Raw genomic sequence first — 12,766 nt, 5'->3', positions numbered from 1 at the left:
TTAAAGAAAAAGTAATGTAGGAAACATACCTCTAATCTATCGGAACGGGGCATTTTTTGTTGCGCTACAACAGTTTGTGGAACGACCCCCAACGGCGATCCCACTCCTGTAGGATCTGGACCCATAATCGTAGGCATTATGGGACCAGGAGCAAAATATGGACTGTATGTACTGCCAACTTGTGGCATACCTGTCAGGTACGGATTGGCGGCCTACAAGAAAAAACACATTAGTCATCATAACCAATGACGCCAACCTAAGGAAAGCAGCTCAAGCATAACAAAATAAGAATAAGTGGAGCACACAGGGAGTCAGTCTCTTGATGGGAAAAAGACGTTCTTTTCGATTTCTAAACTGGCGAAGCCTTTACTAGATAAAATCACGATAATTTTAGGTTGTTTACCATCAATGCGTACTGCTCATCTACTGACAACATGGAGAAATTGGGGAAGAAGGTCAAAGGAAGGCTGTCTATTGTCGAATCCACCTCCAACAAAAACCCAATTAGTAACACCGGACATGCAAAAAAATCTGTCACCCACATTTTAAAAAAAGGCGCGTGCAATCGCTACGTTTGTGTTAAAAACTGATAAAGAACAAGATACTTACTACCGCCTGAACTTGGCCAGGAACTAGGGGTTGACCGGGCGTTAGGCCCATTTGTTGCATTAAGGCGTTCTTTAACGCCAAGTGATTCCTACCGTTTATAAGAAGCTGGTCCTTAAGGTGCTGTGGAGGATGGAAGTATTTGCAAGGGGGTTTCTCTCTATTACATCGCCCCTGAAAAAGAAACTCACCATTAACACACCATTGAAAGATTCAAATAAATACTAATAGCCATTTAACAAACAAGTTGGTTAATGAAAGCGATTAATAATTGAGCGATTTTATCCGGCACGAACGTAATAAGCGGGATTATTAATCGCCCATTAACCATAGAGTTAGTGGCAAAACTTTTCCGGTGATCGAATATTGATAACTTCACCAAAAAAGAAAATTGGTACAAGGGTGGTTATGCAACCAAATATACAAAAACTTAAGTAAGGTTATGTGCATGATGGATGGGCCCGATGAGTCCGCAGTTGTAAAATTGTCTTCAGATCATTATTGAATTTATTGAATTGCGTGTGTATTGGTTGCCTACAATAAACGCATTAAATCATTCATTAATAGCCCACTTTAACGCATGATTTCGACCGATAAATCATGCATTAATAGTACCGAAAAACAAACGATCGCCGGAAAAACCTGTTACATCCTTGATTCAATTTGTACTTAAATAAAGTGTCACAAGAGGGCTGATGCCCCGAAACTTCATGACATGAGACTGAATTTCAAGGAGTCCGATACTGTCAATGTTCTGTCCGTTTTCTAAATACAGGATATGCAGGCAAACAAATCCATCGTTGCCGCACGTAATGGAACTTTTAAATGACTTGCGCAATTTAACAATGGAGGTACAGGAACAAGCACCATTTTCTGATAAATTTGGTCCTTTTATCGTCCTCTATCCTGCGATTGATGACGCAATGGCTCGAGCATCCTCAATTAAGCGGACGTGATTCCGAGTTTCGCGAATCGTTTTAGTTCGTTTGTGTGGTATCGAAGCGTTTATTGAAGAAGAGATGAGCGATTTTTCGTCAACTTTTAATTGATATGATCACACCTTTATAATAGTTGCGCGTTATCTGCGACCTTTTCTTCGTGTGACGACATTTCCGAACAACCTTCAATCTCATTTACACTTGTCTGTATGCAAGCTGTGGTTTCCCATGTGAGTTGATCTCTGCACACTCTGCGATACCATCAAGTTTGGATTACATCAGTAACTTGTATGGTTCGGAATTGGTTCCAGGTAGCTAATAGACATCGATAGTCTGCTCTTTGAAACTGCGCCTTCGCAAGGAATCTTTCGACCAGCAACTCTGAATTAATTTGGACGCATGAATGTCGCTCATTACCCAAGGAAAATGTTGTTAATAATCATCCGCCATTCCGTCCCACTTTTAACGGAATTATAAAAATAATGTGACATTAACCTGAAAGTTTACAGCAGGAATTAAAATGCCAGGTCGCACGCTGCCATTCTACGCATAGAAATTCTGGCAGGACCATAAAGGAGAGCAGCCGACCGAGAAAAGGTTGGTAAATATCACAACGCTGTAAAGTGTAATGAAAGCATTGTCGCAAAAAGCATCCAAAATCGCCAATCGCACGGTGTTGAGTTTAGTTTTTCGAGAGGGCTCACGTCGAAAGACATCGCGCCAAGTCAGTTAATGCCGTAAAACTCACATCAAGAACAAAGTGCATTACCCAGCCTCAAACAGAGCACGACTGGCGATGGTTCAAAACTTCACAAAGTCGGTAATGGCTTTACACTTTGAGCAGTAAATGTTTGCCCGTTTTGAAAACTTTCCGGAGACTTGTAAGTTAACTTAGGTGTCATTTGTCAGACTGTACAACATAAATCCGATACATGACCGGGTTGTTCCCCAGCGACCCAAACGTTCCATGATCTCGCAATGAAAGAATGACTCGACGATTCTTTCAAACTAGTTGTAGGCCAGGCGAAATAAACATGAATATTGGAATAATTCGTCTATTATGAAAATTGTACCTTATCAGATTTGCAACAAAAAACAACTTTATAATATTTTTCGTAGGACTAATTGTTTTCAAGATATAGTGATTATATAGTGAAACCATTTTTGCTTTTAAGAACTCTAAAGGATTTTACAGTGACAAAATGGTAAATATTGGTAATGACCAACTTGATTTTTGCTGATTGGTGCTGAAAACAGACATGAAGACTAAAATGAAGTTTAGAAGACAATTAAAACTGTGTCTTCATTTATTTCAAATAAACTAGTGAAAGTTTTATTTTTCAACAGTATGTGATAATTGCCGCGATTCATCTTACCTAAATCTTAGGTAAATTAGTCTAAATGGTACGATTTCAACAAAGATATACATAAAATCCAATCTGTTCTTCTGAGGACTCTCAAAAACTAGAAGAAGTTTTCGAAGAAAATAAGTACCACGAAAATGAATTTACAGAAGATTAATTTCATAAGATGCTGGAAAATTTCGTGAGTTAAGTTCACTCAATGCTTCCTCAATTTAAAAAAGGCACAAAGCCCTATGTTTCGACTGTGGGGCAAAGAATAAAATTCTTAAAGTTTTGAAAAATAATTTTAAATCTCAAAAATGGTAACTCCTACGAGAAATATGACGAGATCTTTTTTGTGGCAAATTTAATAAAGTACAATTTTTATAATTTTTGGAATCACCAGTGACCCGATATTTGCAAATATTTGTTTTCTCCGACATTTACCAGCGCGTAACTTTTTTAGCAGCACACCTATAGATAGGAACTTTTAACATTTTGTTTGTAACAATAAAATGAACGTCCACACAAAAATCAGCCTTATAGGAATTATTCCAAACTATTGAAATTTTTGTGTCTATTTTGCCTATTTTGTGGTCGTTGCTAAAACGTGTATGATACATTCAGTTTTAATGCAGAACTAAGACGGTATTTAGTCCCTTCAGATCTGAGCGAAAGAAGGGATTTTGAGGGATATTAAATTCCCGTGGAGAATTGGCGGTTAACTTCTTAATTTCTTTTGCTCGAATGCTTCGTTTGATAACGCTGAAGCGAACGAATGGACAAGAAAGAGCGAAAGGGAAAAAACGGGCTTAGTATCAGCTATTTTCGTAAAAGTTGAGCTAACTATCTACGGAGATAGGCAGATGGGTGGGTCTCGACTAGCGTTGGAAATGTGCACGCGAGCATTTATTCCGAGATTTTTCCGGCGAGTTCTCTAATTTTTACTTATTTAATTAAGACTCAAGGCTTAATTAAAGTAGGATTAACTCCTTGCAATTTTCTTAAATTTGTTTTAACAACGCTCTCATATTTTATGAAAAATGAAAATTTAGAGAGCTTCCTTGGAATTACAGCTCCAGGCAAACTTTTGCATTTTACGACGCCTAAAATCAGTTCATCTGGTCACTTTCAACACTCCGAATCATCAGCGAGTTGAAATTAGAGTACATTATGTTCATTTCCCGGGTCAAGCTAGTGGCGCGACAAGCACCCAAGTTCCACAGAGAGTGCGGTTAATTTTCGCGCCACCCCCGAAGGTATGACTATACAATGTGAAGCATTGTCGTAATGGAGAGCATTTCTGGCACGGAATGTTGATAATCGAGGTTGACGCAGCGGTTCAACGCGTCCCAGGAGTCCACCTGCTTTGGCAATCTCGAATGTCCGAGAGGACGGTCATCTTGCCCTCGGACGCCAAACATTGCCTATACGGTTTATTAAGTTTTCCGGGCCTTTTTACTGCCGGAGAGGCCGTTTAATTTCATGCGCTGCTGTGACACCAACAAATCGGTTTGTAAATGAGAAAACAGACGGTCATCGGAGGGAACGCGGCGACAGTGACAAATCGGAGTTTTCCCTCCACGTTACACAATCAATGCTCTCTTCTTAGGCGAAAAGAGCAATTAAAGAGGAGCGGAATACATATTTTCGCCCTTAATTCGGCTCACTTATGGGGAGAGTTTTTTTAATTGTGCAACACGACTCCTTCATTACGTGTTTGTGTGCCGCCACAGAAAAGGCCCAAGTTCTGATCGTCATGGCAACGACGTTAAAACGTTTTTTGTCGCCATCAAAACCTCCCACCAACCTGTTGCAACGGAGAATTTATTTCCTCTAATCTCCATCACGGGTAAACTAACAATTTTTTCTTGCTGTGGAGTGTGGACACTCCTCATAACTCATAAATCTACTGCACCGCTCGACGAATTTCGTAAGCTTATTATTTGTAGCAAATCTCAAAGTTATCGAGCAACAGACACAGATTTTGGAATTTTTATTTTCGAGTTAAAATCAAGAAATTTTAGCACATTTTTTTCAAAATGGCTGTAACTGTGGTAGTTTTAATCTCTAAACATTGAAATTTGGAGACGTTATTATTATTCGGCTGTTTATTATTTGTAGCAAATTTCAAAGTTTTATCGAGCAACAGACACAGATTTTGGAATATTTTTATTTTCGAACTAAAATCAAGAAATTTTAACCCAGTTTTTTGAAATGGTTGTTACTCTGGTGTTTTAATATCTTAACGTTGAAATTTGGTGACGTTATTATTTTTCAGTTGCTTATTATTTGTCGCAAATTTCAAAGTCATCACACAACCGACACAGATTTTAATATGTTTTTTATTTTCGAGCTAAAATCAAGACGTTTTAATCCAATTTTTTAAATGGTTGTAACTCTGGAAGTTTAAACGTCTTAAGATTGAAATTTTAAGACGTTATTATTATTCGGCTGTGTATTATTTGTAGCAAATTTCAAAGTTATCGAGTAACAGACACAGATTTTGGATTTTTTTTATTTTCGAGCTAAAATCAAGAAATTTAAACACATTTTTTTTAAAGTTGTAACTCTAGTAGTTTCAATGTCTTAACATTGAAATTTGGAGACATTATTATTCTTCAGTTGCTTATTATTTGTCCTCATAACTCATAAATCTACTGCATCGCTCCACGAATTTCGTGTTGCAAATCTTGCAAGGGCGGTGTGAATCGGGCTTTGGGGTACAAAAGACGACCGTGTACGTTACGTCAATTAATACACAGCAGTCGCATGTCAATTTCTGGTGGAAAATAATGCCAACCTTGTCATGTTGACATTTCCCCAGCTGTCAAAGTGGACATTTGCTGAGGAAACTTCCGCCAAAATCGTTACTTTTACTTCGAGTGTACTTGTCTCGTTGGCGGTGCCTTCGGGGCTTTTGTGAGCTTGGTCGGACTGTGCAAATTTAATTATTCAGAAAATCCTTGTTAAATAGCCGTCAAGTTAAATCGCGGCGTCTCAAAAAACTTGAAAGCGTCATTCACAACAGTGAATTATGAATTGTTGATTCGGTGATTGACACGACGCTGCGAAGTTGTATAACTTCCTACGCAAGTTAATAACAGGCGATGAAAAAGCTCGTTTTTCCTGTAGCGAACTTTTCGCTTGTGGCGCCATCTATGAATTTAAATTGACACAAACTCAACTGTCGTCCGAGAAGAATCGTCATTTATTTCATTAGGCCGGAAAATTATCTTTTGTAGTGCAAGCAAAGTGTTAAAGTCCGAGCATTTTACTCATTTGGCTTTCGGAATGATTGCTTGAAATACCAGTCGTTCAAAAGAACACCACTTTAAACAAGTAATAATAATAATAATAACGACGATGATAATAAAATATATGTGAAATAAACCTTCAGACATAAAATTTCCGAGCAAATGGATTTCGTATGGTAGAAATTATCTTCGATTTTCCCTTTCCTAGTTAACCTCTATAACCCCAAGCAATCCTCTCTTCAGTTCGCTAGTGAAAAATAAGCGACTTCGTTCACCCAAAACATATCATGCGTGTTTAACGACGCTGAAATAAGTATTAACAAAACAGAACAAACCGATTGCACTCGAAATAAACACGAAAATTCCATTATAATCACGGTTCGATTCGCAGCAGTAGCACCGGCAACACAAATATCAATAAGTTGCCTTGGAAACGTAGACGGATCCATTATACAACGTCTTAGCTTCTTTTCGCTTATTACCAGTTGAGAAAAGCTCCTTCTGATATTTACCACATAAAGTAAATATGTACCACAGTTCTGTCAACACAAACGTACATTGGGAGCTTCTTTGACATCGTGTATCGCGATTTGCTGGCGGATCTTTGGGCCTTATTAGTTTACAAAAAATGACGGGTAAACAGCCATTATCAGTTTAACACTGAATTAATTAGACGCAATCACTGTGTACGTAGTTATTCAAAGAGGTTGGGCTATAATTGATGAAGTGTTGAACGGAAACGGAGTGTTTCGTTACAATGAAAATAGATCGATACTTTCTAGTCGGTTTTGTTTCGAATCATGATATTGTCCTTAGAAATTCATATTCAAGCAGAAAGCTGGAAAGTAGTGGCGATTTTTTAGACGCAAATCTACTTAAATTTAACGCTCGCAATTTTTTGTTTTTCAGCTAAAATGAAAATATTTTAACCCATTTTTTTTTTAAATAACTATGGTAGTTTTTTTTAATCTCTAAAAATTGAAATTTGGGGATGTTATTATTTTTTAGGTGCTTATTATTTGTAGCAAATTTTAAAGTTATCGAGCAACAGACACAGATTTTGGAATTTTCTTATTTTCGAGCTAAAATCAAGAAATTTTAACCCATTTTTTTTGAAATGGTTGTAACTCTGGTAGATTTAATATTTTAACATTGAAATTTGGAGACGTTATTATTTTTCAGTTGCTTATTATTCGTACCAAATTTCAAACATACCGAACAACAGGCACAGATTTTGGAAATTTTGTATTTCCAAGCTAAAATTAAGAAATTTTTTTTGAAATGGTTGTAACTTCGGTATATTTAATCTCTAAACATTGAAATTTGGAGACGCTACTAATTTTCGGTTGCTTATTATTAGTAGCAAATTTCAAAGTTATCGAACAACAGACACAGGTTTTGAATTTTTTTTATTTTTCGAAACAATTTGTGCTCAATATCTCGCAAACTACGCCAGATCGAAAGAAACGGTTTTGGCCATCGTTTATCTCGCAATTTTCTCCTTTAGAATTCGCTCTCAAATATGCAACATTGTTTTATGAAGATGCACATTATCGATACCACAATTTTTTCTGCCACTGACTGTACCATCCCATACCAACACTTACCAAAATGATTAATAGCATCCGAGCCCGCTAAAAACTGATAAACTTCCTTAATTAAATATCCAGTTTTCATATAGGAAAAAACCAGCGTTCCACGAGTAACACGCAGAAAACCAATTTCGTTAATATTTGAGTAGCTCATCATCAATTCGCACGGGATCGTGGGCAATTCCGATCAACCTGATGTAATTTCCATTTATTTAATCGACGGGCAGCGCGCTGGACTGCTGTTTTCGAATGTATGTTATTGCCTTGCGTAAAGTCGTTAGCGAAGGGCCAGTCGAGGCGACCAGCAACTGTTCTCTGAATTTATTGTTATGTCCAACGACGATAGTTTCGACGGGCCTTGCTCAGTCGGTCATCCTCTGGGGAGACGTGAGTTAGCTACGTGCTCGGGCCGCTTCCCTCAGGACCCGTTTACCTGCCCAACGACTGATTGGGAGACGGCTCGCCCGTCCACGATGCGTTACGTTTCTGCCTGGCCTTTATGAATGACTAATGGAAAATAAGCACGAGAAGTAGTCATGGGGCTCCTTTGCTATGAAGGATTAAAATTTATAAGCCCGACAAAACGGTTTGTGTTGATAAGCAATGAACGAATTAATGCGGACGTGAGGTCCATAAAATTACAAGACAAATATCCGTTAAGTAAGTAAAAACTCACACAAAGTGAGTTAAAAAACAATGAAAGGGCAACGGAGGTAACTGCACTCAAGGGGGAAATTTCGGGAGTCCTCGATGCGGCTTCAAGAGCCACAAATATTATTTTCTCCATTATCGAAATCAAACTCTTCTTGCGAATATGCTCGGGAAATGCATGACATGATGGGAATGATTTGCAGTGGAGAGCATTACAATACATGCATGCAAAGGCCGATAGATACCCAATAACCATATATCGCCCCGTATCTGTCTCTCGGGGCCTCGTATGCATTACTTGCCGAGGCAGACAAATAGCTGCGGTCTAGAACGTATTTCCCAATCAACTGAGTTCGGAATTATAATTTCCAAAGTGGTGTAATACAGGAATGAAAAAAGTAAATAAAATCCCAGACTGCGAAAATTCGAAAACAACCAAACAATTACTAAAGATTCAACTCGAGCAGGCATGTTGGATTTAATGAAGCGCGATTCTTCGAGAGTCATCGGGAGATTCAAGAGCACTCGCTGAATAATTATCAGAAACTCGTTATTTTTTAAATATCGGTGGTACTCGTCGATCAATTTAGAAGACAAACTGAAATGGTTCGTGATGAAATCGCAATACAAAAATGATTTGTTTTTGATGTGGAAGTAATGCAATTTAACTAGAAGCAACCACTCATTTTCTTGCGGAAGCATATCCCGCTTTCCATCCGACAAGCTAAATATTTAATTTTGGTCGTTCAACGGATTTTCTCCTTAAACTCGACCCAAGAGTTAAATTAATTACAATGAATTTTTCATCGTCCCTTGTCGTCGACTCAAAGTATATTGTTTGGTTTTCTGCGTCTTTTTCAACCTATGAGATAAATCTGGAGTTTAATCATCCTGCGGAAATTAATTAGCACATCAAACGCCTTTTTAGTTTTAGTTGGGAAGCTCAAACTTTAGTAATAAAGTAACGGCATGAGCTAGTTTCCTACGATTATAATAACAATTTGTTTAACCTTTTTAATATGTTGCAACAGCGATGGAACGTTTTGCATCAGACAAACGGCCAGTACTTCAAACTACACCCACGTTCAAAAATCTTGCACCCCTTTATAAAACTATAATAAATATAAAAATGTAAATATGGGCATAACTGTATTTTAAACATTATTAAAAAAAGTTAAAAAATTTTGGTTCCTTCTAAAGTAAAAGTTTCTAAAATCTCTATTTCTTGTTCTAAAATTTTGTGCTTTGGTGCAATTAATGAACACTTTAGAAATAGTGACCTCCAGAAATTTTATCGTCATAACTTAAAAATTAACGATACGAATTTTATTAAAAAAAAATAATGAAAATTTTAAACGTCAGAGCAATTTTTGGCATCAGCAGGATTTGAAACGGACAAGTGTCAATTTTGATCAATAGATGGCGCCACAACTAGAAGTCCTTCAATTTGGTGACATTTCGCAGGAACTGCAGGAGTTGAAAAAGTCAGCACCTACAAAAATTCTCTGCAGGAAAAATGGCCCTTTTGTATTCTCTAATTGCCGAAGTTCAGTCATTTTAGAAAATTTTGGTAAAACGTGAATTAGGAACTTAATAAACCAGAAAGTTGAGAAGAAAATATCGTAATTGGCTGTTCTTACGCTTCATTGAAGTCCTCCAGACGCTAATGGTCCAAGTTCTCTTCCAAACGATTTTTCATCGTAACGATAGTTGCAAACTTAAAATTTGCCCAACTTTATTCACATATTGGGATTGGCGGAAGATGTTTGTGTTTGTACACAGCGTGGTAATAAAAGAGCGATAAGAAAGAAAAATAGCTCTGGATCTCCTTCAAAAAGGATTCTCTTGGCAGGGCGTTGAAACTACTAATATCTCCGCACCATCTCGCCGGCTCAGCGTTAATTATCTGCTCATTGTAGCTCGTCCTGATGTTCGAGCATGTGCTCGTCCTTTCAGATATTCTAAAGATGTGTTCAAAGATTATCAAATCGTCCGCGATAAGATCATGGAGCTAATGAAGTGCTCGGGATACAATATTAATCCTGCCGGCGCCTTTTCTGCGTGTAACGCACGCCAACGTTCAAACGAAATAAGTCCCTGATCAGATCAGTTCTCACCACCCCCCCACCGAAAGCCGCGCTTCAGCTTTGAAAATTGAGAGACTAATCTCGCATCTGGCGGATTTCTAATCAGCGAAACGGAAGTAAGTCCCCACATCGACAAGATACCCTGCTCTCTCAAATAACGGATGTTCTCTCTTCGTACGCGAATGCCAAGAGATAAATGATGCCAAGGACACTGTCATCGTAAGAGCGGCCGTTGCGGCGGTCTTTTAATTATTTGCCAGAGGAATTTCGGCTCATAAGGCGCATTCCTTGCCGGCACGATCAACTACTTCGCACCAATTTACCTGGTAATAAGACTTAAATTGAACATGTGGGAAAATGGGCTTCGGAGAGCAGGTCACGGAGGGATGAGCGATGGTTTTATTTTTCAACGATCTGTTTCGGACCGATTTTGCTATAAAGGAGGTCGTTGGCTTGCCCAATTTGAGCTAACATTTAATTTGGTATTATACAATGACGTTCAAAAGTCTTGCGTTCTCCACATTTTTGTATTCCATTTTAGAGAAAACTAGAAAGGATTTCGAAAAACTAATATTTTAAACTCTTTTTAGAATTTTTAGAGACTTTAGAATTTTTCATTTCAGAACAAACCAAAAATTTCCAATTTTTTTAATAAAATTCGTATCTTTGTTAGTTTTTAAGTTATTATAAAAAGTCATATTAAATTGACACTTATTCGTTTCAAATCCTACTAATGCCAAAAATTGCTCCTTTGTAAATCGGTAATGTCTGCAGGAAAAATAATCAGGATATCCATTCACATGTCACAAGTCACCAAGGTTGGAGAAAACTGAACATCCTAAATGTGACAGTTGGCAAGAGTAGTAACTAAATTTCAAAGCTTCAAAATCGGCTTTAATTCGAAAAAAAAAGAAGATTTTTAACCTAAAATAAAAAAAAAATGGATCTGAGATTATCAACAAACTTCAAAGTACATTCCCATAAAGAATTAGATTTATGCAGATCGTCAAATGTACTCTGATTTACCAAAAATGATATGTAATTTGATTTTTATGTTAAATGTAAGGTATGTAATTTGATTTATATGTTAAACTTAAGGTATATAATTTGACTCTTATGTTTTGTGCTAGATCTAAATTTTTCTCCATTTATCGTCCGGCAGATCCGCAGCTGTACAATTAACAGCAAAGTGAGACTGGCAGCTACAGATTACGTGGACAATCCAATATAAGGTGGACGATGATATATTGTCGTTGTCAAAACGGCGCAATGTATCGCCGCCGTCACATGCGTACATTTTTTGATGAAGCGTCCGAAAAATGAGCTTTTAACGCCTTTCCCAAAGACGTAAAATCTTCATTTTTAGTGGTCCAATCGTGGAAATCTGCCTTTGTGGCCTTATCGAATCCGTGCCAAGGTCACACACTAGTTGGAAATGAGGCGACAGACTGACGATGACGACCATTCGACCTGTTTTCCAATCAATAGAGCGTCGCTATGACGACGAAGCCGCGGCGACGCCACGCGGACTACATTTGGCGAGTGGCGCCACCTGTTTAATCGTGGTATATCACGCCAATTGTTTACATTACCACTAATGAAAGTTTGTACGTTTTCTTTTGGGCGTAGTTGCGGCGCTTTTCTTTCTTTCGATGAAATTGCGGTTCAACAAGTTCAGTGTAATAATGGAGATTGATAAGGTTCGAGTGACACGTAATGTGCGTCGAAGTTCCGACGCTCTAGCGTCAAAAGCTTGGCAAGTCGCTGATTGGCACGATAACGTGTTGTGGCGCCAAAGAGCGATCTCATCGACGTCGTCTCTACTTTACCTCCTCGCGCACTTTTATGGGATTTTAATGAACGCGATCGAGATGCCGGAACGATGTTAACTTTGACGAGGTCGAATGCAAGGACAAAAAAACTAAATCAAATCGGAATAGTACGCCGAAATTGAAACTGGTTTTTGCAAGCGAGGCATCTGCAGTCTCTAGGCACATTACGAATGTCACAACCATTTGTGTACGAAATATTCCGAATCTTTGGGTGTCAACAAGTTTCTTGCGAATCCACACAATAGGAAAGTACGAATCAAGATAATTAATTTCGTCGTATCGCCGTTGCAACATTTCGTGTTAAGATTCAAGAGGTATATCTTTGTTTTGTCACTAAATTACAAGGCAAGCTGTAATCTTCTCAGACGTCTGCTTTGCTAATTTATGAAGAGCCACGCGAAGCTTTCAACTCCGTCAATATTATTCATACTGTTTAAGTAAATTAGAATTTTCAAATTAA

The 12,766-nt window shown here is 37.9% G+C and overlaps 1 protein-coding gene across 16 annotated transcripts in view; it reads right to left on the bottom strand.

The window, feature by feature from the left end:
• Window positions 1–12,766, bottom strand: part of LOC148174694 (muscleblind-like protein 1) — a 77,322-nt gene that overhangs the window by 18,198 nt on the left and 46,358 nt on the right. For 9 of the 16 annotated variants that reach the window (XR_015770138.1, XM_088036606.1, XM_088036608.1 and 6 more), the window contains exons 2-4: window positions 610–780; window positions 404–490; window positions 30–212 (exon numbers count right to left, since the gene is read on the bottom strand). Coding sequence is in view for 13 of the 16 variants with exons in the window: in XM_088036606.1 (XP_087892732.1) it covers window positions 30–212; window positions 404–490; window positions 610–780 (441 nt within the window). In the remaining 3 variants the exon portion in view is untranslated. The remainder of the gene's footprint in view (window positions 1–29; window positions 213–403; window positions 491–609; window positions 781–12,766) is intronic. The other 7 variants (XR_015770140.1, XR_015770139.1, XM_088036610.1 and 4 more) reach the window with 2 other exon arrangements.

This window comes from Gnatocerus cornutus, chromosome 5, assembly GCF_029298725.1.
Source record: "Gnatocerus cornutus isolate USDA-ARS CGAHR chromosome 5, icGnaCorn1.1, whole genome shotgun sequence".
Lineage (NCBI taxonomy): Eukaryota > Metazoa > Arthropoda > Insecta > Coleoptera > Tenebrionidae > Gnatocerus > Gnatocerus cornutus.
The sequence above is the reverse complement of the archived record's forward strand: the minus strand, read 5'-3'. Positions and strand labels throughout refer to the sequence as shown.